This window comes from Myotis davidii, unplaced genomic scaffold (genome assembly GCF_000327345.1).
Source record: "Myotis davidii unplaced genomic scaffold, ASM32734v1 scaffold18, whole genome shotgun sequence".
In the NCBI taxonomy this organism is placed as follows: Eukaryota; Metazoa; Chordata; class Mammalia; order Chiroptera; family Vespertilionidae; genus Myotis; species Myotis davidii.
Window position 1 is genome coordinate 908,725 of NW_006292696.1, and position 25,530 is coordinate 934,254.

General features: G+C 36.6%; 1 protein-coding gene and 1 long non-coding RNA gene across 3 annotated transcripts in view; one reads left to right on the plus strand and one right to left on the minus strand.

Moving 5' to 3' along the window:
- Positions 1 to 25,530, minus strand: part of CSNK1A1 (casein kinase 1 alpha 1) — a 31,808-nt gene that overhangs the window by 5,754 nt on the left and 524 nt on the right. The window contains exons 2-7 of one of the 2 annotated variants that reach the window (XM_006766228.2): positions 24,436 to 24,542; positions 11,767 to 11,893; positions 9,233 to 9,331; positions 6,864 to 6,947; positions 2,066 to 2,205; positions 837 to 915 (exon numbers count right to left, since the gene is read on the minus strand). In XM_006766228.2, coding sequence (XP_006766291.1) covers positions 837 to 915; positions 2,066 to 2,205; positions 6,864 to 6,947; positions 9,233 to 9,331; positions 11,767 to 11,893; positions 24,436 to 24,542 — 636 coding nt within the window. The remainder of the gene's footprint in view (positions 1 to 836; positions 916 to 2,065; positions 2,206 to 6,863; positions 6,948 to 9,232; positions 9,332 to 11,766; positions 11,894 to 24,435; positions 24,543 to 25,530) is intronic. The other variant, XM_006766229.2, reaches the window with a different exon arrangement.
- The window catches only part of LOC107183487, a 23,247-nt gene continuing 19,027 nt past the window's right edge, over positions 21,311 to 25,530 (plus strand). The window contains exon 1 of the long non-coding RNA XR_001514283.1: positions 21,311 to 24,339. This is a non-coding gene — a long non-coding RNA (uncharacterized LOC107183487). The remainder of the gene's footprint in view (positions 24,340 to 25,530) is intronic.

Below are 25,530 nucleotides of genomic sequence, written 5' to 3' on the forward strand. Positions count from 1 at the left end.
ATCTTTCTTCTATCATTGACAGTCCCTCTAGGTTGTGGGCTGCTTGCCTGTGTTCCTGAGAAGCATCTACGGTACCAGTCTATAGAGTGTGTTTTCTTTAGTGAATTACCGGTATGTTTACCGGTAATAAACTTGCACTGTTTTATGTATATGTTTGATTACATACAGCCTTGTGACAGTTTTCCTGCATGTCATAAGCATTTGAATATAAATTAAAATGTTAAAATCAAATCTGATATTGTTTTACCTTTTATTTGGTGTGTGGAAGGTGTGCGGAAGAGGGGGTAGTCTTATACGGCGAGTATATAACAAACTCTGTATTTTGAGTGGAAATGTTAGGGGGTCGTCTTATACGCCCAGTCGTCTTATACGCTGGCAAATACGGTAATTAAATAATACAGCTAGTATTACTGGCTAAACCAGTTTTACTGTACACAAAAGTATAATGGCAACACGTCAAAATGAGAACGTCTCCACCTAAGTTCTTAGCCCATGTTAACTTCTATCCAGATAAAGCTTCTGGTTGCCAATGGGTACCTGGCTTCCTGTCTCCCAAAAAAGGTGTGTTCTTCAAGTGTGAATGTGGGATTCTATCAGCTTATTCTTACTGAAATGATCAGATTTTATTTCCCAATAAAAAGTAAAAATAAAGTAATTTCATTTTAGAACACCTCCTATTTGAAAGAGACTTAAAGTTCATCCCCAATATTATTTTTACTCTTAAAACAAAAGAGGGGGTGTGGGGTGGAGAGGGGAATAAAAGGGAAACATCTGTAATACTTTCAAAAATAAAGATAAATTAAAAAACAAAAACTGGTCATTTGAGTCTGGTTTACCTTTAATCCTTGCCATGGCAGGCTGGTTCTATTAAAATACATCAAAACATATCCTAATGATTCCATGCCATCCCAGCGACTAGAAAAGAAAATGTAAATTTATAAGCTGAAATTATTATGAAAAACGTGAAAGAAAGCCAGGTACACAGAAGAATTTTGTCAAGTGAGGAGAGAGCAATTTGGTGTCTTGTACAAGGTACATAGTTAAGTTAATAAAAAAGTTCATTAATGGGTTACTTCTAAATAAAACTCATAGAATCCCAACATAATTTTTAGAGAAGAGCAAAAAGGATTTAGCTAAACAACTTTCCAAACCAAAGAGCAGAACTCTTGTTAAGTTTTGCAGAACCTCATAACTTTATTGAGGCTGAAATAAATTAACAATGTAAACCTAATTAAACATCTATATGATCTCTCTCTCTTTCTCTCAACCCTTGAACAACACAGGTTTGAAATGCAAGGCTCTACTTATATGCAGGCTTCTTTCAATTGACCACATTCAACAGACCAGACTCAGAGTTGTTCAAGGGTCAACTATCACATACATACATACATTCAGACAGATCTATATATTTAAGAACTGGTAATACTTTGACCTATAGAAAATGTGAAATCAGTTTAACCCAGGGTATTCAGATATTCATGGATATTCTCTAAGCTTGGTTTAAGGAGCAAAAAAATGATTTATAAAAGATGGAGAACATGAAAACCTAGAACTCAAGCCAAGAAACAGCAGAGATTATGAAGATTTATTCAAACTAGATGCTATTAATTTATGGTATGCAAGAGTAGGACAGAAGATGATCCACCAACCCCTTTTGGTTCATTAGTACTCAGATAACATTTTCCTTATAAAAATAACTTATAGTCTTCCCCAAAACTCAACTTGTATCACTAAAACATAAAAGCTCAAGATCATCAAGAAAATGAAGTACTATCTTCAGCTGTAAATATAAACATCATGATAAAATTGCATTCTGCATCTAACTTTTCACCATGCAGTATTTTTCTTCCCAAGGAATGACCTTCAACAAAGAAAACAAAAAGGCCTAATTTAATTGGCTTCTCTGCACTGGCTAAAGCAGCAGGTAAAAAATTTAATAAGCAACCTTCAAATCCTCAGCCAAGAGATATCTTTAGATACCGTAAGAAACTAACTGAAATATTTAAAAAAACACATAATGGCTTTTGCTATGAATTTTATTAACACATTCAACTGTCAAACTCACCTCTGTTCTATACCAAGATGTGCATTGATGCTAGCACATCGGGCAGTGCCAGTGAGATTTTTATCTTCTCTGTATGGTATGTGTTGCCTTGTCCTGTTGTCTCTGTACTTTTTGGCCAAACCAAAATCAATAAGGAATAACTTTAAAAGAAAATAAAAAGACATTATTAGGTTTCCACCTTGTTCAATTAAACTATTTTATTCATTAAATGGCATCTACTTTCTTTGTTCAAATACATCAAAGTATCATAAGTAGAACAGATATCATGAACAAACGTAACACTCCAATAAGCTTTTATTAGTCCTCATCAATAAATCAAGTTTAAAAAAATAGTTAGGTCAAGTGTTTGATTCTGTCAACTGAACAATTTCACAGGCTCAGTTCATTCCACACCCAGAGGCCTGTGTGCTGTGTGCCATAATGGAACCCGATATCCAGGTACTACTGGTAAACAATACAGCTCTCAAAGTTGGATATAAACAAGAAAAACCAACATTTTTATTAACAAAAAATAAGCATTTTTTAAACAAGCATGCATTATATTCTACTTCATGAAGTGACATTTATGCATGTGATCAGGTTAAACTTCTAGAAACTATAACAAGTTGACCTAAAATCTTTAAAAAGTACTTAATATCAAGGTGGCTTATAATCAGCAGTTTAGATAACCTAACCAAAACCCAAACTAATATAGTATTATAAAATAAAGTTTAGTGCACTCTCATATATAGTACAAAGAGATTAAGATACTCATTTATAATGTTGATTTTTAAGTAATTTGCCGTTTACTCCCCATAATTAAAACCTTTAAAAGAGCCCTAGCTGGTTTGGTTCAGTGGACAGAGCATCAGCCTGCAAACTGAAGGGTCCCGGGTTTGATTCCAGTTGAGGGCACAAGCCCAGGTTGCGGGCTCGGTCCCGAGTGGGGAGCATGCAGGAGGCGGCTGGTTGGTGATTCTCTCTCAACATTGATGTTTGTCTCTCTCCCTCTCCCTTCTGCTCTGAAATCAATAAAAAATATATTAAAAACAAAACAAAACCCAACACCTTTAAAAGAAAAAAACAAACCAAACTATTTTTGACAAAAAAAATCTAAATATGTTCACATTTACCTACATTCTAAAGCAAAATAAACAATATTTACTTAAAAGTGCAGCTTTTATCATAAAATCACATTAAGATTATTAAGCAAAGCAAGTCTATATGCCCTTACACTAACATAGCCCTAGACCAGTGGTCGGCAAACTCATTAGTCAACAGAGCCAAATATCATATATCAATGGTACGATTGAAATTTCTTCTGAGAGCCAAATTTTTTAAACTTAAACTATATAGGTAGGTACACCGTTAACTTAATTAGGGTACTCCTAAGGCTTAAGAAGAGCCACACTCAAGGGCCAAAGAGTCGCATGTGGCTCGTGAGCCGCAGTTTGCCGACCACGGCCCTCGACTATTAATCTTTACTAGTTATGCCTAAATTTTGTAGTTTTTTCCATTAGGCTGACATTGGGGTTCCTTCTGTCACAGTTTATAATTTGTGACATGCTGGAAAACCTGATTACCTAGTCTGTTAGGGTTTGTGTCAAAAAATAAAGCAAGTTATTAATTTAAGTGAAAAAGATCTGACCAAGTGTTTCTCTTAGTTGGATGAAAAATACCTATTTCAGGCAGGCACTGTTAACCTAGTCTCAGCTTTAAGCTGGATCAAAAAGACAATGAGGTTTGAGCTTCTGTAACTATGTTAATAATGTGATATTTATTTGATTTACTACTATAAAAATGAAGATTAAATTTTTAGTAAAATGTAGTTGAATAAAGAAAGCTCTTATAAAGACACTAACTTAAGCAACTGAGTTATAGAAATATAAAGTGTTATAAAACAAAAAACTCATGCTGTTTGTCTTCATGAGTATCAGTTTAATACACAAGTATCAAAATGAGCAAAATATTTCTCTTAGGCAAAACAGAAATTATGACTTAAGCTCCACAGATTCATATAGAAAATCAATCAAGGGAAAAATAAACACAAAAGGACACCCAGCCTCAAAGTATTTAAAAAAATATCCCTTAGAATTATGTGGATTTTGAATAAGAAGTGATTAGAACAGTGATGGCGAACCTATGAGAATAGTAGACAGTTTCAGAACTCATTTTTTTGGTTGATTTTTCTTTGTTAAATGGCATTTAAATATATAAAATAAATATCAAAAATATAAATCTTTGTTTTACTATGGTTGCAAAGATCAAAAAATTTCTATATGTGACACGGCACCAGAGTTAAGTTAGGGTTTTTCAAAATGCTGACACGCCGAGCTCAAAAGACTCTCCTCTAAGGGCTATTTTCCAGGATTTCTTCATTCATTACTTCGAAGTAGAGAAAACAGGAACATCTCTGACATGATTATGTCTGATAGCTTCATTCGTGTATAAATCGACAATCAGAAGCTGATGTGCAATTTAATAACCACACACTTTCTCACAACTAAAAAGACTGCTTTAGAAACTGTTCACTAGAGTATTTTTCCTTCCACAACTCTAAAGGATGAAATGTAAAGAAGAAAACAAAAAACATTCGAACACTATCTTCTTAAACATCTCAATCATCGGTATCAAAACAAAATACTACAAAGCAAATCAATTAAAAAATTTCTCTTGTAAAATCTAAGTCAGGAAAAGTAATGTCACTGCCAAACAAAGGTATCCTATTTTAAGAGCAAACAATTGAAAGAAAAACTACTTAAAAATCTTAAAAAGTTTTAAAATCTCTTTGTAAAGAGATTTTAAAAAAGTTTTAAAATCTCATCATTTTCTGAGATCTATTAAGCATCTTTAGTAGCTTTCTAGGCTTTGAATTTAAAAATGAATGTAAACATATAATGGAAGTATATACATGAAACCACATGATACCAAGGGTACAAACAGCCGCAAATATGTAAAGGTAGAACAAACAAGGAAGTCAGTATTTAGTAAATCATAAGATAATGCATTTTTATAGGTTTATATATGCAAAGAGAGGCCTAATCTCTTTGCTGGGTCAAGCAAAACTGTGGGTTTTAAAAATAAGTATGTTCTAAGTAAAATTTCTTCCTGTGTTAAAGAATACAGCACGATTCTTCAAAGGCATGTGGAAATGAGTTAATGTTGGATATACTGGGATAACTCTATTCAATAGAGGTGCATTTTCTTCAGAAACACTACTGCCAATTTTAGTTTTTAGTATATGCAGCAATTTCTCCTAACCAGGGGTCACATTACCCTGCCCTTCCAAAGACTCAATAAAGTCACACTTTTCCTCACAACCCAGCTAATCTATAGAGAATATAAACAATTCAAAAAAATTCATGGAAATTATTAAATAATTATAGTACAAAATACAAGAAAAATGTGTGAATCAATAAGTAAAAAAGGAGAACCAAATTTGCCTTACAATGTGCCTCACACACTTATAACACTTCCCTCTTTCCCCAACCAAACCTAGTCACCACAGTTGGTACTACTTCTTTGTCCATGAATAAAAATAAATGTAAATTTATGAAACCTTTGTGACAGCAAGAGAAGGTGGCCCCTAAAATAATGCTGGGTAGTATGGACAAAAATTACATATCACTCAGATGATGCATGTGGTAACTAAGTAACTACAATATATGCTCACATATAAAATACAACTTTCTTTTTTAAATTACTCATGGCAGCTGAAACCGGTTTGGCTCAGTGGATAGAGCGTCGGCCTGCGGACTGAAAGGTCCCAGGTTCGATTCCGGTCAAGGGCATGTACCTGGGTTGCAGGCACATCCCCAGTGGGGGGCGTGCAGGAGGCAGCTGATCGATGTTTCTCTCTCATCGATGTTTCTAACTCTCTCTCTATCTCTCTCCCTTCCTCTCTGTAAAAAATCAATAAAATATATTTTAAAAAAAATAAAAATAAATTACTCATGGCAATACTTCCTTCTCAGTATATCTTAAATTGATAAAGACTCATTTGCTCTTGAGCTTCAAAATTTACCTAAATTTTATGATTAAAAAAACTATTATTTAAATAGAAAAAAACCCACCTATTTCCCCTTGTTAGTCTGAAAATTCATCCAGGAAGAAACATTTAATATCTACAAATGTAAAGATTGTGAAGAGTTCTGCTTACGTTTTAAAAAGTTAGAAAATTATGAGGGTGTTTATCTAGACTGCCAAACACTAAATCATCAGATTATACTTTCACTTAATTTGTGTGTTATTAATGGCAATTGTTTAATTATGTTATTGTTATATTGTTAGAATGCAATGTCTTCTATTTCCAGAGCATATGTTCTTACTGAGGTAAATCAATTCTAGAAACAGTAGAACTGAAATCTGACCTACACTTACCTGAAGGTCATTAGGGAAGGAGAAGAGAGTTAAGGCATAATATATTCACCATTCAGTACTGATGTATTTCATGCACTGAGTTATGCAACTCCAAATGCATTTTTAAACTAAAAAGTCTATTTCAAGTTTATCACCAAGTAAAGAATTTCCATACTAGACTAACATATTATTTCCTTACATGGATGTTAGAGATCTAAACATAATCCTGTTTTCATTAGGTTTTCTCTAAACTTTAGAAGTTTAAGCGAAAGCCACAAAGAAACATCTTAGTAATGTTATGTTTGCCAAGTATGTCTGAATAATGCCAACGTAAGAGGTGCTTGAGAAAGATCTACATTTTCCAGAATTAAAACAAAACAAAAATAATCAAAATAAAACAATAAAAAAAGAAAAGCACATGAATTTGGGATTGAGTTTGGAATAGGAGACAGTTTCAGACCTGGTTTAATCCTGAGAAAGATGGGTCCTGAGAAGTACTAACAGTCATGCTTCTTTTCCTCTTCCCCACTGGAGATTCTAAACACTAAACAGACAATAGAGGGTGGCAGTGCATCAAACAGTATTGCTTACATTGCAACAATGGCCGGCGCAGACAGGCAACACCGAGGCATTAGAGAAAGAACAGGGTAGCCAAATGCCATCCTTCTTCCACCAAGCACTGAGCTTCTCAGTTTTCCAAATAAGAATCACATGATTAAGAACATTTGAATTCTGGAAAATACTCAGGTTTTTTAATGCCGCTATAATGTGTCACTGCCTGAAACAGGGATAGCAATGGTGACATTTGGCTCTTTAATCTTTTAATCAAAAATGGGGAATTTGGATTTGTAATCTTTAGTACCATAATCTGCCCTTCTCTCCCCAAAAATTATACAGGGGGGAAAAAATCTTCAGTAAGGAAGAGGTAGAAGGCATTTAGTCACCTTAAAATTTATTTTCATAAGCATGCAGGGCTGATTACTGGAAGAGATGAGCAAATTCACTAAGATTGGAGTGGCCACTCCTAAACATCAAATTCAGAACAATTTTCAAAATAATAAATTTTACTTGAAAAGTCAACCTCAAAAGCCCCCCAAAACTATGTTTTCCAATTAATAGAAAACTACTGGAACAAACTGACCAAAGAATCCAGTCTCATACAACTGGCATTTTTCAAACTACAATACAGAAAACACTAGAAACCAACTACATAAACAAAACACTAGTCTAAAATGCTCAAGAACATTTAGAATTTGAGTCTTAGCTAAGTTCAAACACTGTGCTTCTACCCTAGGGGCTCTCTGAATCTGTGTAACAGCAAGGAGCTCCACAGTATCCTATTTAATATCTCTAAAGAGGACACAAAATCCTAAAGATTTTCATCACTGGGCAATTTGGACTTTCTAACACAACTGTGTGATTAACAAGCTATTTTTAAAGGGGGAGGGGAGGAAGCAAGAGGAATTATCCAGATCATAATTTCGTTTAAGGCAAAAAACCATGTCCTGCAATATCAATACAGATCACATGAGGATAACAGATCTTGGGGGGGGGGGGGGGGGCTGTGAAATGCCCAAAAGATTAGGGTCAAACTGACAGAACTGCCCCAAAATTAAGACCAGTAAATTCTTTCAATTACATTACCAGGTTTGGCAATAACAATTTAGAACCTGGATGCTTCAAAGAGAGAAGCAATATAATATTTAAAAAGAAAAAAGAAAAAAAACGATGATGCAATTTGGGAATGTCAAGGTAAGTTATACATAGATTTAAACACCTTTATTTTTTAAATATTTAACTCAGCTTCCAACAAAAATATTTAATTTCCTAAAACTTGGTCAGACCAGCATTAATGTCTCACACATTAACAAATAATACCAGTTCTAATGGTTAATAGCTCCAAGTTGGCATTCATACAGGCAAACAAAGGTAAACATATATAGCTAGACCTACAACACCAAACATTTCTTAATGGTTTAATAAATCAAATGGGAATCTTCCTTCCAAAAACATAACAAAACAAAAAAAACATAAAAAAACCAAAAAGCCTCCAAGTTGTCCTGAAGTTGAGAATTTCTATCAGATCATTAGATCACAATATGCTTAGTGTATTGCCAATGCTGCCTGTCTGCCCGAGCTCAACAATGAATCAATCGATAAATAAAGCAATTCACTCAATACACTAATAATTGCAGAAAAAGTTAACACAATTTAGTTTCTAACTGCAATCATGCGTCACTAGCTAAAACCCAACCATCCCCCAAAAGTTCAACAGCTCTGAGACCCCAATGAACACTAATTTTGTTGTATGAATATTCATTCCACTTAATATTTTCCTTTGAAAGGGGGAGAAAGGATAGAGAATCCACCAACTTGGCACCCAAAAAAATGTCAACTACTTTGAAGCAGGCCCAAAAGTTATCCTTTTGAATACAGAAATCCAAGGACTGAAGAATGCTCATTATCAACCATGCTCAGTCAGCAAATGTCAACACCATGGTTTCCACGCTGGCACAAGCACATATGAATATAAAGTAGCTAAAACTGTTCAATAGTTCAGTAACAGATTATTACATTTCATTATAAAGGCCTTGGGAATTTTATATTTCATATAAATAACTAACCTTGGTTGGGTAAGTTGGAGAAAATTTATTTCAAGTTACTAAGTTAATAAGAGTTAGCTGATATTCTTCTAGTTAGTACAATATTTTAAAGCAATTATCAATAGCAAATTAAATTTACTATGACTTTTTAAAAAACGCAAGTTTACCAAAGCAATTCTTGGAGTTTTTACTCTGTGTTCTTTCATGCAAAGAACATTTGACTAACCTTATTACAGTGACGCCCAATACCCATTAGGAAGTTATCTGGTTTAATGTCTCTGTGTATAAAATTCTTTGTATGCACATATTCAATTCTACTGATCATCTGGGGAAAGAAAAAGGGAAGAGAAAATTGAGTCAAGCGATTTGAATTAGATGATAAAAGTTATAAATTGTTATTGTTTTAAACTGAAATAGAAGCACTTTATTAACTTTATTCTTGTTTGCTTATTTATTTTTAACTACACATATCCAAAACATTCCCGGAAGTTGGTAGCATACAAAATAAGCATATGACTTTATATAAATGAGGCCGTATACATGCTGGATTTCCTTTCCCCCCCTTTTTTTTTTAACATTTTTTGGATGCCCCCATTTTTTTCTCCACACTAATATAATCATATTCAAAATCTGAATTGTTAACATGCCATCTGACAAGTTTTTCTTGAAAATTCTATCAAGTCAAATGGTGTAGGTCTTACAAATATTCTGTGGTGTAGATATGTTTTCCCCAATCATCCCCAACTCACAGTATTGTTATTATTTCCCTACTGTAAGCAATAATTATATTAATAAACTTAAATATGCTACCTACTAGTGCTTTTATTTCTATGGGCTATAAGTTCCACACAATTTCAGGGAGAGTTGCTGGGTTAAAGGGTATTTTTCATTTTGATAGGTACCTTTTAAAATAGGTTATTAACAATTCATTTTTCGACTAGGAGTATATGAGAGTATTCTTTTATCCCACTAGTAAAGTGATTTCAGTTCTTTCTAAATTTTGCCACTTTGACAATTATCCCCTAACACTTAGTTTGGAAATCTGTTCATTTGTGTTGATCATTTCAATTTACTATTCTATAAACTGTCAATATATATATTTTTTGTCCATTATTCTTTTGACTTGTTCTTTTCTTGTCAATTTTTCAAAAATTCTTTGTATATAACAATCTTCTATCTGTAATTTGTTATGTAAATAGATTTACATTTTTTAAAAACCTGTCTTTTGACTATGATATCTCTTCTAAAAAGTTTTAACTTCAAATGATCAAATATGTCTACCTATTCTGTAAGATATACTTAGAATTAAACAAACCACTTGGCTCACTTAACGTACACATTCGTCGTAGCTAAATAATACCCTTCATTAAACTGTAACTATTAACTCACTGGGAAAACACTGGGGGAAAGACAATGGCACAAACTTTAGACTAATTTGAGTGTTGCCTATCATCAAGACTTAGCTGTTACCTGCTAAAACAAATGCTTTTCTGCATCCTGAATTATTCTTTATCCTTCTCAACCAGTGTACCCAGAATATACTTTTATCACAGAACCTAGAACACTGTATTTTTCCATTTTTCTCTAATACTAGTAAACTCTAAGCTCCTAGAAGGAACTAGTTATGTTTTTTCATACCCCTCTCCCCCAGTGCTAATTACAGTAGCAGGCCCTGAAATGTTTCCTTATAAATGCCTATGTGTTACTGAGGCTATTGAATATAAAACTTTTATTAGGATTCACTTACATGTTAGCTCAAACATATTAAAAGGTTTTAAACTTTTTAATGTTTGAGCCCATAATATGCCACAAATAGAACACTACTTTACTAATATGTTAAACTTGGGGAATATCAGGCGCTGATTACAAAAAAAGCGAGCACTACTTTCTAATCCTTTGTATTTTTCCTAAAATTCTACCTCAAATGCTAGTTCTGTTTATCATCTCATTTTACTTTCTTATGATATCTGATCTAAATTTTTAAAACATTTTTCTCTTCCACAGCAATTTTACACATTAAGTTAACTTGACCCAATTCCAACAGTTTCCTGCTCTTAAAGGTATCTTGACCAAAATTAAAAATTATATGTATTACCTGTTTCCATAAGGCTTGTTTCTGACTCTATTCTCGTATCTTAAAATTCTTTAAAACACATCTTCTTTCTTATAAAAAGAAAAACCTAAGCTCTGGCTTTAAAACAATTTAATCTAACATTAGCCAATGCATAGATTGAATTCATGACACCTCAAAAAATTCCAACTTTGCTTAAATTCTACCAATGGCTGAGTTTCCATCACTTAAAAAAACATCTATTTGGCCAAAAAAATTTAAAAAGTAAAAAATAAAAAAACTTGATTTTAGTGTCTTCTTTATTAAAACATAGCTTTCATAAGGTTCCAGACATAATACATAGCATTCAATCTGTTCAATTTAGCCAAAATTTCAATATGTACATTTACTTATATTTATGTACTATACTCTGAACCCTTTCTTCAAACAAAATCTTATAAGGAAACTTGCTACATTCAACACTAAAACAAATGCACTTCATCTGATGGAGCACCATGAAAACTACCAGTCTAGAGGTGAGTAGTAAACCAGCATAATTCATTTTTGTCCTATACTGATCGGAAAACATCTACAACTCATATCAGAGTAGTACACTTGAATGAGTACATCCTCCTGTTTATCTTATTTGCTGATCCTAAAGTTAAACAGTGGTGAACAGTCAGTCATATTCTCATCAAAATTTCACACACCTGGTCAGCTAACATAAGTACAGTTTTCATTGTGAACCTTCTTGAACAGAAATTGAAGAGGTCTTCAAGGCTGGGTCCAAGAAGATCCATGACTAGCACATTGTAGTCTTTTTCCTGACCATACCACCTAACAAAACAAAAAGGAAAAAGGAAAAGCAAAGGCATTATGAAAAGCTGATTATCACTTAATATCACCAAATTTTTTTAAATTCTTAAACCTTAAGAATAAGTTTTCCCTCTCTGGTTCAGATGATAAAGGCACTGAGTAAGAACATTGTTGAACACAAAGTAAGGGTAAGGTGACTTTTCTTCTGTCAAGTGACCTCATTGTCCTATTAAAACAAGTCTTGCCTGGCAGTTAACACCCCTCTTATAGGACAGCTGAAGCCTATGCACATCTGCCACTGATTCCTGTGGCCTTGGGCAAGTTCTTTAATCTCACCTGGTCTTACTTTCTAATGGAAGAAATGAAGAAAACTATGCATATTAGTCATTTCAAAACATTTCAGAAAGCAAAGATCCCTCATAATATATCTCTTGTCCCATTCCCCACCAAATATTTAATCAATAATTACTTATCCTATTTCTTTAAAGGAGTCACCTTTTTTTGCTTAGTTTCAGATTACAGATAATAACCAGTATTACAACAAAGATGAAACTTGTTTTCAATGGGAATCATGTTTTCCTTATCCCATGCTGTATTGTGGAAAAATTTGTCCCCAATAACTCTGCTAATTTCAGAGACTTCAAGGACTTGGAATCACTTCAATAAATGATTTCAAGTTTCTATCTATACTTATAGTAGGTTAATATGCAAATTGGTCGGGCCGCACATATCAGTAGGAGGGTGGGGCAGTGAGTTATGAGCGGTGGAGAGCTACAGGAGGGGGGGCAGCGAGCTGGCGGAGAGCCACTAGTATGATTATAAGAGTACTTTCCTAAACAATCAACATTACTCCCCTAACCTGTGTGGCTCAGACCCAGTTGTTTGGAGCATCATCCCTTGACCAGGTTTGATTCCTGGTCAGAGCACATACCTAGATTGTGGGTTTAGTCTCCAGTTGGGACGTGTGCTGGAGGCAACCAATTGATGTTTCTCTCTCTCTCTGATCAATAAAAAAAGTAAAAACTAAAAAACAAAAGTTCATGTTCCTTTCTATACTTTAGCTTCAACTGTTCTTGAAAACTTGATACATGAATAACTGCCATCAAACACAGAAGGAATTCACTTCACATGCTATTTGCAGAAATAGGTATCCTGGTGGGGACAGAGTTTCTGCTTAAACTTGAAGAAATCTTGCCTACTAAGCCTAAGAAAAGCAACAGATGTGGCTATGGCAGAGTTGGTCTGCCCTTACTGTACCCAAAACTGTTACCTACAATAAGTATTCACTTAACATTGCCAACAGATTTTGTGACTTTATGCAAAAATTAAGCAAAACAAAATATGATATTTTAATTCTTGATATAAACAAGAGTTAAGTTCCTATGGTATCTCATCAATGTTTTAACAAAACATTATTTGAGAACCTGCTGTACAAGAATGTTCTATAATTTTCCCTTTTCCTTCCTTATTTTCCATATGGGAATTTAACACTTCACATTCCTTCAAACATTTACTTGAAGGAAAAGCTCGCAGTGGTGAAAGAGGAAGAAGTGAGTAACATGTAACAAATAATAATAATAATCTTAAAAGGTAAATGATGAACAAGGTGAATGCTATGTTCTCCTTCCCTTTTTCCCCACCCTTTTCCCTCTTCCATTACTTAATTGCAGAGGCAAATTTGAGCTAGAGAGCTGTCAGGAACTTCCAAAATCAGTTCTTGCCACTATAAATGCCCAATAATAAAAACGGTACCAAAATCTACTTATATAAAAACCCTGGGTGTAACATCACGGCCAGAACCATGACCAACCGGAAGGAAATCAGTCCTGCAGGGGTCGTCTTGGAAACAGCTGCACCCTCCCACAGCTGTTTCCTGGAGGGTGAGGTTTCAGGCAGGAACCAGCCCTCAGGGCGAGTTTTCAGGCAGGAACCTGACCTCAGAGCAGAGCGTGGAAGTGAAATGATTTGTAATGGATCTATTATTGAAACTACCTTTGGAAATACTATAATTAAAATTGAAAGTGGGTGCAATCATCATGCTACTGAGAAATCTCAATAGTAAATGGAGTCTTTGTAATGGTACCAGATTTATTATCAAAAGATTATGACCTAACATTATCGAAGCTGAAGTATTAACAGGATCTGCAGAGGGAGAGGTTGTTCTGATTCCATGAATTTGTCCCTATCTGACACTGCCTCCCATTTAAATTGATTCGACAATGTTTCCCGTGATGCCAGCATTTGTGATGACTATTAATAAATCACAAGGACAAGGTCTAGACAAAGTAGGCATATTCCTACCTGAACCCATTTTCGCAGATGGTCAGTTATGTTGCTTTCTCTTGAGTTTGAAAAGCAGGTGACGTTACAGTTAAAGTTCTAAATACTTCATCACAAGGGAAATTAGTCAAGCACTCTGAAAGTGTTTTCACTCTTAATGTGGTGTACAGGGAGATATTACAATAAGCTTAATCACTTTATCAGTCATTGTTTCATCACAAGGGAAATTAGTCAAGCACTCTGAAAGTGTTTTCACTCTTAATGTGGTGTACAGGGAGATATTAGAATAAGCTTAATCACTTTATCAGTCATTGTTTGCATCACTGTTTTTATATCATGTTTCTGTTGTTTTCATATCATGTTTTTGTCATTTTTATATCATGCCTCTGTTGTTATATCTTTTTTACTGTTTATTTATTGATATATTTATATATTATTTTCTTATATATTTTACTAGTTTCCTTTCATCTCTCACACTTATATTATAAAGAAAGGGCAAATAGCAATATTAAAATATCTCTGCTAATTAATTCCCTTTAAAAAAATATTTTATTGACATTTTACAGAGGAAGGAAGAGGGATAGAGTTAGAAACATCGATCAGTTGTCTCCTACACACTCCCCACTGGGGATGTGAACGCAACCAAGGTATATGCTGTTGACCGGAATCAAACCTGGGACCCTTGAGTCCGCAGGCCGATGCTCTATCCACTGAGACAAAACGGTTAGGGCAATTAATCCCCTTTTTAATGTGCACGAATTTCATGCAACGGGATACTAGTTTTAGTATAAACCTAATTTATTCATATTATTAAAAAAGAGAACTTATTCTATACAAGAACACCAAATCCAGAAAGAGTGAAGGGAGTGAGGGAAAAGCACAAAAAGTCAAAGACAAAAGGGAAAGCATGAATCAACTCTCAAAAGACCACATCTCCTCTGCATATCAGCAGATATGCACCAATGGCTTGCTGACAAAGCTGCAATAAACAACCATCCAAGCCAATCCAAACCTGAAATGTAAAAGACACACATTCATACTTCGTATATTCATGCAATTCCTTACACATAATTTCACAAACACTTTTTTTAAAAATATATTTTATTGATTTTTTACAGAGAGGAAGGGAGAGAGATAGAGAGTTAGAAACATCGATGAGAGACATCGATCAGCTGCCTCCTGCACATCTCCTACTGGGGATGTGCCCGCAACCCAGGTACATGCCCTTGACCGGAATCGAACCTGGGACCCTTCAGTCCGCAGGCCGACGCTCTATCCACTGAGCCAAATCGGTTTCGGCTGTAAAGACCTTTTAAATTTTATAAATAACTGGGGAAATTATCAAGAGTATGGCTGGAACTTAATATAATTAAATCAATATTTTAGGATTAGCCTTGGCATCAGAATGCAATATGAAAATAGAAAGGGAAGGAATGACAGTGGTATGGGGAACCAACTAGACGTGTTATATTACAGTTGGAGATTTGAGGCAAGGTTTTTTTTTTTGAGGATTCTCTATAAAAATGGAAGTATCTTAGAAATGACTAAAATAAACAAACAAATGAATAAATAACGTGTTGCTATGAGATCTAAGGACTTCCCAGAGCAACAAATCAGTGTAATTTTCATAAGTATGCAGTTCAGATTAAAACACCCAATTATGTTCCATTCCTATGAGTAGGACAGTAACAACAGAAATAAAATGTATTTTTTTAATGTAGGTCCTCCCCTTTAAAGTATCAACTTGATAGATGTAATGGTTAATTTTATGGTTACCTGACTGCGTTAAGCGAAGCTAAGTAAACCATTATTTTGGGGCGTCAGTGACAACTACCACTGAGTCAAGAATGACATTTGAATGACAGACTAAATAAAGAAGAGCATCTTCCCCAAGGTGAAGGGCCTGAATAGAACAAAAAAGATGGAGGAAGGGAGAATTTACTCTCTTCATGATATCCATACCCCTGGTTTTCAGGCCTTTAGTCTTAGACTAGAATTAAACTGGTTTTCCTAGGTCTCCAGCTTGCAGACCAACAGATCACAGGATTTATCTCCATAACTGTGTGAGGCAATCCCTCCTAATCCCTTTCAGTATACCTATATATAATCCATTGGTTTTGTTTCTCTAGAAAATCCTAACAAACACAAAAAAGAAAATCCTAATACAATAGAGGCAGACACTATATCTGTCTTGTTCACAACTCTATAGTCCCAGAATCCAGCACAATGCCTTATATACAGGAAATGCTCAGTAACATTTGCTGAATTAGAGAATGAAAAACCAAGAGACTGTAAAACACTAAGTGCTTGATTTGACAGGTAAGGAAAACAAAAGGAATGCAGAATATTCTCTGCACTGAAAGTTTAAAGGCAAAGCAAGCACCTATTCACGTTTGATTCAAATAAGCCAAATAATTATACAAGTTTAAAAGTTAAAGTTATAATAGGCAAATGTCTTTCTTTTCCTATACCGTTTATCTTCTCATCTTTAGGTTATTCATGTCAGTCCTCAGTGAACAATTAAAAAGTATAAGCTCTGAATCAGTACCATAATATACCCATGTTCACAGCATCTACATTTTCAAGACCCTGTCTCTTAAGTTTACTCCTGACATCATCACCCAAACTGCTCTCAGAACATACCATTGAGTCAACTAAATATATTTAGTAAATGTATATTTACTAAACATCATTATATACTGGGCTTCATTTCATAGCAAAACCCCAAACCTTTTAAAAATCTCATTTCCTGTCTGTTTCTTGGATGTATATTACCTCTTCCTAACAACTGGCTTCTTCTGACTTCAACAGCCCATTATCCCAACTCTCCCCTTGATAAACTTTGAATTCCACCAGTCATTCTCAATTTACTTTCTCTGCTATCTCTTCTATCCTAATCTTGCTCGGATCTACCCCCATTCCTAATTCCCTGGCCTAAATTTAGTTCTGAATTTTCTACTAACTTAACTATATAAATGAGCGAAATTGGGTTACCCTGTCACTTTAAACTCAACATGTCTTTTCATAAAAGCCACCTAAGGGACAGAATAGTCTGTGCAGGGAATCAAAGTTTTGCCACCCCAAAATATACCTTTGGAAATACTGATTTAAGCAGGTTATTAAAAAACAAGACTCTGAATTAACCTTTCACTCTCCCCGTTACCTGCCTAAAGAAATGCAGATAGAAACTCCTGCTTAAAGGAAGGAAACATGCTTAGCATCATAATATGAAATGTGGCAGAGTGGGAGAAACCTAGCAATGCCTGTTTGAACTTTCTTCTGTGTACCATTGTTCCTGGGTGGCCAACAGGAATTTGTTTACCATCTTTGCTCTTTCTCATCCACCTGCAAATTGTGGGCTTTAAAATCTCAGGCCTCTGCCCCCATTTCTTGGTAAAAACCTCAACAGCCTAATGCTCCTTTGGGTCTCATATTTTTATAGCACCCCTGCACATACATCCACAGTAAATTTTGGATATTTTCTCCTGTTAATCTCTCATGTTAACTCAGCTAGAACTTAGAAGGTGGGAGAAAAGTTATTTTTTTGATCCCCTCCATTATCTGGAAGTATAGGGAAATTAACTTCCTGATGTTGCTGAGCTAGAACCAAAATAAATTCCAAAATGTCAACACCACTGAGATGCTAATAGACACCTAATCTGATGAATGTCCACAACAGCAAGTCTTTACTGTCAAATTAATGGATACTGGCATTTAATGATTTGAATTCAAACCTAAACACGCTAGTTTACATTTTGTAAACTGGCTGTCAGTGAGTTCAGCTGAATATTTAGGAAATCCAATGTAATAAATGCCTAATATGCTAAGTGTCCGACCATTGTTTGACCAGTTGCTATGATGCGCACTGACCACCAGGGGGAAGATGCTCAGACCAGTAGGTCAGCTTGCTGCTGGGGTCCGGATGATTGGGACTGGGTCTGGGCCAGACAGGCGGACATACCCTGGAACGGTCCTGTGGTCCCTACCCGGCCCCAATTGTGCACTGGGCCTCTAGTTGTAAATAATACAGAGATGATGAATATTCCTGATAGGAACTGGAGTTAATAATGCAGGTACTCCTAAAATTCTATATGTGAGCCATAACTTTCTACAGGGCTCCATTAAAAAAGTAAATGCACATAGATAAAATGAATCATGCCATCTCTTTCCCCAGTACTATTCTAAGAATCATAAAAGGTACTTTCATCAACAAGACACAGTTCTTTCCCTCAAGAAATTTCTAGAATGCTTTTCTGTAGGAATGCATCTAAGAGAACAGGAAAATGATTCACATATTGGTTTTCAGAAATCAAAGTATTTGATAGTATGAGATTACAGTGTACTTTCCAGTACTTTGTTTCCTGGAAGTATAGGGTTTCCTGAATTAATCTAATTCATAGGAGGTGGCAAGTAAGAATCCTTATCAATTTGTAGTTCTAAGAAAAAATGGGAGTCGGTGGTTGTAAACAGGGAAGCACTATTATTAATCTGTGAAATATGGTACAGTACAGTGGTTACTAAACTTTGCTGCACACCAGAGCTTTTATAAATTATGATGACTAAGTCATACCCCACATCAATTAAATCAAAACAAGTAGTTCAGGTTAGCTAGAAGCTAGGTGTCAGTATTTTTTAAAGTTCTCCAATATGCAGCAAAGTTGGGGAACCATTGGTATAACTGAAAGGCAGTAAAATCTACTCAAATAACATATTAGCTATGTGACTTTAAGCAAGTGAACCACTTTGACGCACAATTTACATGAAACCCCAACTTAGAGGATTGTTGTAATGATTAAGTAAGACCAGGACAATACTTGAATAATGGGCAAGTATATATTTTTTCTTGCATGAAGACATAAAAAGGAATGTTTAGCCACAATGAAGTGAACCAACTACCCACTTATTTCAATAGCATTTATCAATGTGATGAATAAAAGGCAACCATACATTAAAGTAAGAACACATTATTACTACATCAGAGAATGAAAGAGGTATCTTTTATCTTTATCATCCCATCAATTTATATAATGCATTTTTAAAAAACGTCTTAAGACCTAGTTGGTCTTACAAAATCCCTTTTATAAATGAAAGCTGGCATTACAAATTACAGTCTTCATTTCAGGTTCAAATCTATGACATCACAGACAGAATCCTAATTCTCATTGTAACTTTTCCCATTTTCCCTTTATATTGAGGATCGGAATATGCTAAACCTTTTTAAACAGCACTTCTGAAGTCCCCCATTAAAACAATGCATTCCACTAATACCTTACAGATAAGAAGAAGAAGAAGAAAAAAGCAGTATTCTAGTTCTTCAAAAGAGTAAGGCAAAGAGCTCAACTGCTACTAAGCATTCACCACTGCACTTGATTATTTTATTAGGTAAATCTAACAGTATATTTCATGTTAATATATATTACTAACCTGCAGCCCTGCATAAATAACATAAAGTTCAGAAAAAATAATATGTACCTGTAATCCAAAAGACCAACTTATATATATATATATAGCTTTATTGAAGATTAGCAGTATTTTTTAAAAAATCAAATATTCTTTCTCTCAGTAGGGACTACACCAGTGCATGCATTTGTTAAAACCAACTCAGTGGCACATTAAAATCTGAACATTCACTCTGTAAATTACACCACATTAAAAAAAAATCCCATTAGGACATGCATTAGTTCATATTGTATGATTATTGGTGATTCAACATTTCAAGAACTACCTGAGATAGTATTGGAAATAAAATAACAAAAAGCATCATTTAAACTAGGTAATCATTGTATTATGAAAGCTATTAAGGTACTCATTTAACCTCAGAAAAACTTCTGTTAAACTCAAGGACTAATTTTAATATAAACAGAATAAGCATAAAATATTCAATTTATAACATGTGCTTCAAATTCTAGTTTTGTTTTTATAGCATTCTTGACATTAACATTCTTACTATAAACATTGACAGATGAGAAAACCTTACTACCAGTAAATGTTACTTTAGGTACAGCTTAAATATATTTTGAAACAAACTGATCTACTCTAAAAATAAACCAAGGTAGTAAAATCCATGTACTATACTACACATGGGTTCACAAATATTTACTCCAATTTAAAATACAAAAAAAGTTTTCACCCTGCAATCCACAGACTGAAAAGGGAGAACAAGAATTATAAGCATCTAGTTAAACAATAATACAAGCAATCCATTTATAGAAGAGCTTTCCAGTTTCTCTGTATAAGGCCAACGCCATAAAGTGAAGGAGGCAAAGTATGGCTCTGCAGCATCAAATGAAAAGGTATGGGGCATGTGAACTGGCATGACTTGACCTTGGCATAAAGTGAAAATGGTTCACAGGAAAATTCAGAGTTAGGAGACTCTACTACCCCTCTGAAAGTCAACAGTCTAATTTGTATTATGAGGTGTTCGGCTGTATCTCTCAGGTCTCATCCAGTCAAAAATGCTACCTAAGCATCATTACATCATTCCATAACTAGGAATCCATTATAAGCCAATATAAGCATCTTTAGTATAGTGTGGATTCAGTTACCCTATGAGTTCAAATCACATTTCTCGTGCATTCAGTGATCTTTCTAATAAAGACATACCCAGTACAGATGTCACCTTTGTTCTCTGATAACAGCATTAGAACTTATTACAGGATATATCCTCAGTGCTAAAAAGCTAAGATTAAAATTTAAGCTGCTTTTAACACTGAAGAGGAAGGATTAATTAGTACTTTAAATATATCTTCTAGAATACTTGACATTGGGGGGGGGGGAGTTAAAAATACAAGGGAACAATTGTCCTATGCCCCTCCCAACTTCTTTATTCATGATTTCCTTATAAAAGTAGATTTGACTAATATACTTCCTTCTAAACAATAACCTATGGTTTCCCTCACAGAGATGTCATTTTTAAGAATCTTTAGTGGTGTCTCATCCTATATAATAAAAGGCTAATATGCAAATTGACCGAACACTCAACACAGGAGCTGCCCCCTGGTGTTCAGTGTGCTCCCACAGGGGGAGTGCCACTCAGCCAGAAGCGCTGAGCTGGGCTCATGGCTGGTGAGCATGGGGAGCGGGCCTAAGCGGGCAGTCATACATCCCCTGAGGGCTCCTGGATTGCAAGAGGGCGCAGGCCGGGCTGAGGGGCCCCCCCCCCCATGAATTTTGTGCATCGTGTCTCTAGTTACTAAATAACATTCAAAGGTAAGATCTAAACATGACATCAAACTGTGATGAAATGGTTTCTAGCTTCTATTTGAAAACAAGTCTTAAAATGTCAGGGTTGAAATTTCTGAGATCAACTAGGTCAGTGACTTTAAGTAGGGAAACTTGTTGAAACAAATCCCTGCTCAAAAGCTCATAAGCAAAACTTTTCCCAGAAGAGTAGGAAACCTTAAACCTTTTTGTCCAGAACTCTCCCACTCTAACAAAATTAGAAAATTACTAAGTTGGTAATAACCTTTTTATTTCACAGATCTAAGAAAATGATAGGCCCAAAGAGGTTAAGGCACTGACTAACCCCAGATTACTCAGTCTGCACATGACAGATGTAGAGCTTGGTTATACCATAATTGTTTCTTTGGAGAACACATTAATTCAGAGTGTCACAAAGAAAGAGAGTGTGTAACAGAAACACAGTAATTTTAATTGAGCCCCCAGAGGCCAATTCACAAGGTCCAAGGATTTCAGTTTCTTAAAAATATCAAAAGACTGAATGTCATCCTCTCACTCTTGCTCTTTACACTGGATGCTATGTCTCTAGGTAACAATAGATACTTTAATAAGGTCCTTACTAGGTAAGGGGACCTGATTAGGCAGGTCTGCTATGTGGGTCAGGTAATTTGCAGCTCTTTTTTTCAGATCTATCAAAGTATATTAAAGAAAATGGGGGTTAGGGAGTGTCAACACATCTAAAACAATGGATAACATACAGATTGCTTTATTCAATCTAGCTAAAGTCAGTTTAATTCACTATTTACCAAATAAATACTGAGTGTATATAATATGTAGGTAATGTGGGGAAAAACTGCCACCCAAAGAAAGATTTATCTAAGTCTTTCTTAATCCTTACTGCTTCAGTGGAAAAATAATTTCCATACTTAAAACCAATGAACCACTTTTGTGTCTATGTACTGACCCTATCATTCCTAAAACAAATTTACTCGTTCCCCACCCTCATCCAATTACTACATTTCTGCCTGAGACTACTCCCAGAAGCCATACTCTATTCTTGGATGCCTGCCCCAACCAGTTCACCAAGCTCTCCTAGAGCCAGGTCCTGAAATCCCTTCTCCTCTCCCAGAAAGCCTTAACTTGAAAGCCGGGTTAATCTCTCTAGCTCTACCCACAGACAGTTTATAACTGCCACAACTCTCGGTACACATCTTATAATAGATGCCTATTAGTTTGTTCACAAGTTAATTTCCTTTAATCATTGCTTATTCAGTATATTAACCATTACTCTTGTTAGGTACCAGTGTCGTTATTAAATAAAAGCTACTGGATAAAAAGGCATGTATTTAATTTGGATTCAGCACTGAAAATGCCAGGTGTTTAATGCCCCTTTTTTAAAATGCCTTCAGAAAATGATTTCAGATATATTAAATTCAACCTGTCTTGTGAAATTTACAAAATCTCCCAATATGGATAAATCTAAATAGCATTATGCTAGGTGAGAGAAGCCAGACACAAATGTTACCTCATATATGATTGTATTTACATGAAATTCTAGGAAAAACTAGTGATGAAAGCAAATCAACCGGGGCCAGGAATGGAGAGATTACATACAAAGGGAAAAGAGTTTAAAATTTTTAGGCTAATGCAATTGACATTTTCTTTGAGAAGGAAAATACGTAGGTATTTAAATAAAAATTTTCATTATTCCACAGTAACAAATTTACTTTCCCACAAAGCTGGGTGTTTTTTGTTTTTAGGGATGGGAATTAAAATCTCAAATCTGGATCATTTTAGATTTCATATTAACCTTTATCTCAAAAGATAAACCTGGGATTTTCTTCCAAATAATTTACTTTATCACTTAACAACCAACAGAACATTTCATTATTCAATTCTCCCTTTAAAATGTCTATCAACATTGGAAATTGTTTCAGGATAGTGTTAATTTGGTTGTTTCCCCATCAGAATGAATGTATGTAATCTAGCCCTTAATTCAAGATTGGAGGAATAGAAATTGGAAAAGGAAGCCACAGTACATACCAATTCCACTTAATTCTCAACTATCCTGGATCTTTTTGTTATTTTTGAGTAACTGCTGCAGAATCGCTGGGTTTTAAGCTATCTTTTAGTATCTATTCTAGGAAAGGACTCTTTAATCTCAAAAACCAAACTATTCTAAAACCTTTTAAACATTTTCTCTGATGTGACTGACAACTCAACAGGTTAAAGTTACTTATCAAACTGTGGTTTCGAGATGAAGCTTTCTTTTAATATAACTGAGATCTGAGTATAAATTTCAACATAGCGCTGCGCTCAAACTGCCTTTGCAATTACCCGTAGAAATTTAGTACAGACTGAAATGCAGCCAACACTGCCATTCTTGAAAGAGTAATTAACACCTTGAGAGGGACTTCGCATAGTATAATTTAGTAATTTCACGTCGCATCTGCTGCAGAGATCACAGACTGTCATTATGCCATCTCCTTCCTTGAACCCCACTACCACCCGCAGCTTTCTTCTTGGCTTTTCAAAGGTTTAATCCACTCAGGTCCGCTAACGGGGGAATCGAGGCACCTTCCCTTGCGAACCCACGCAGAGAAAAGGGCAGGAAAATGCGGTTGAGTCACGTCGCTCCGCCATTTTCTAAGCGGAGGAGGAAGACATGTTGGAACAAAAACACAACAAAAGAGCAGCCATTTCCCAAGCCAGCTCCAACAGCCGCCCGCGCTGGCGGGGCCGGTCCCCTCGGCACCTCCACATCCACCTCCCGGGGCAAACCCCGCGCATCAGAGGTGCCGGCGGAGGAAGCGGCCTCCGACCCCGCCGCGCAGGGATCAGGGCTGACCCGCAGGCCCACGAACCGCAGCGCCTCGGGAAGGACGACGCACGCCAGACGGGGCCGAGTGCAAGCCACGGAAAAGCGACATTAAGTTGACAAACTGAAATGTACTCGGTGCTTGTGCCGACCAAGAGTTCAAAGGAAACCACTGGCTAAAGGCAACCAGGTACCACTCAAGTCCCAGGGCCCGGCTGCAGCTGGTCCGGCTACCTGCCTCGGCCTCTGCCCCACTCCCGACCCGTGCGCCCGGGGTTCTTCTTACCGTATGTGGGGGATGCCAACCCCACCCTGAAGAATCTTATAGAGTTTGCTCTCGTACAGCAACTGCGGGTGCCGGGCCTTCTGGGACTCTAGCTTCACGGCCACTTCCTGCGGGGGGGAGAGGGGATAATGGCATCAACATCCCTGCGGGCTCCATGCCGCTCGGGAAGGAAGGGAGACATTAGCCAGGCTCCAACTCGTGACCAGAAGGTGAAAGTGGGAGGCCGCGGGGAGAGAGCTCCCTTTGTCATCATAAAAGGAGGCTCCGGCCTCAAAGGCCCTTTTCAGGGGGCAGTGACGAAATCCGCACGTCCTCTCCAGTGCAGGGCAATGATTCATGTAGAAAACCCAAGGAGAGGTTATGAAGAAATCGGGCGATCGGAAGCCGTCCTGATTAGAACAAGAAGCCCAGTCGAATTAAAAAAAATATATAATCACGTATCGCAGGAAAAAGATTTGCCGTTTTCACTTTAAACGACGGTAAAATAGATTACAATACGGGGAAACTTCCCAGTTCACCCAAGCTTTCTATCGTGGTCTTTCCCTTTTAGGGCAGGAGCGTGGGAGAGGTTCCTAAGCCAGGGGAGCGGGCTCCCTCCGGCCCCCGGTTGCTGCTCGCCATCGTGAGAGACGAAGGCGGAGGCTGGGGCCCAGCCCCGACACCTCGGAGAGGAGGACGCGGGCCGCTGGGCTGGTCCCCTGAGCAAGGCTGCGGAGGAGGGAGGCAGGGAACCGAGCACGCCGGCTTCTGGCGTCACAGGGCCGCGAATCCGCCGAGGGGAACCCGATCACGGCCGCCCAGTCAGGTTTCTTTTTGCTCGGCGGCAGGGGTTCTCCCTGCCCCCAGGCTCCCCGGCTGGGCCACTTGTGTCCGGGCGGCCGCCACTGCCTCGCTCTCGCGGCGACGTCGCGGGCTGGAAAAGGGGCGCGGTGAGTTAGGGCGGTGATACCGCTGCCACCACTGCCGCCGGCTCCCGCCCTGAGGGACCCCTGTCACTCCGCCGACGCCGCCATCTTGTTACTCCGGCTCCAGCCAACGCAAAATGCCCCCAGTCCCCGGGAGCCGCTTCTTCACGGCGCAGAGCACTCTGGGCCA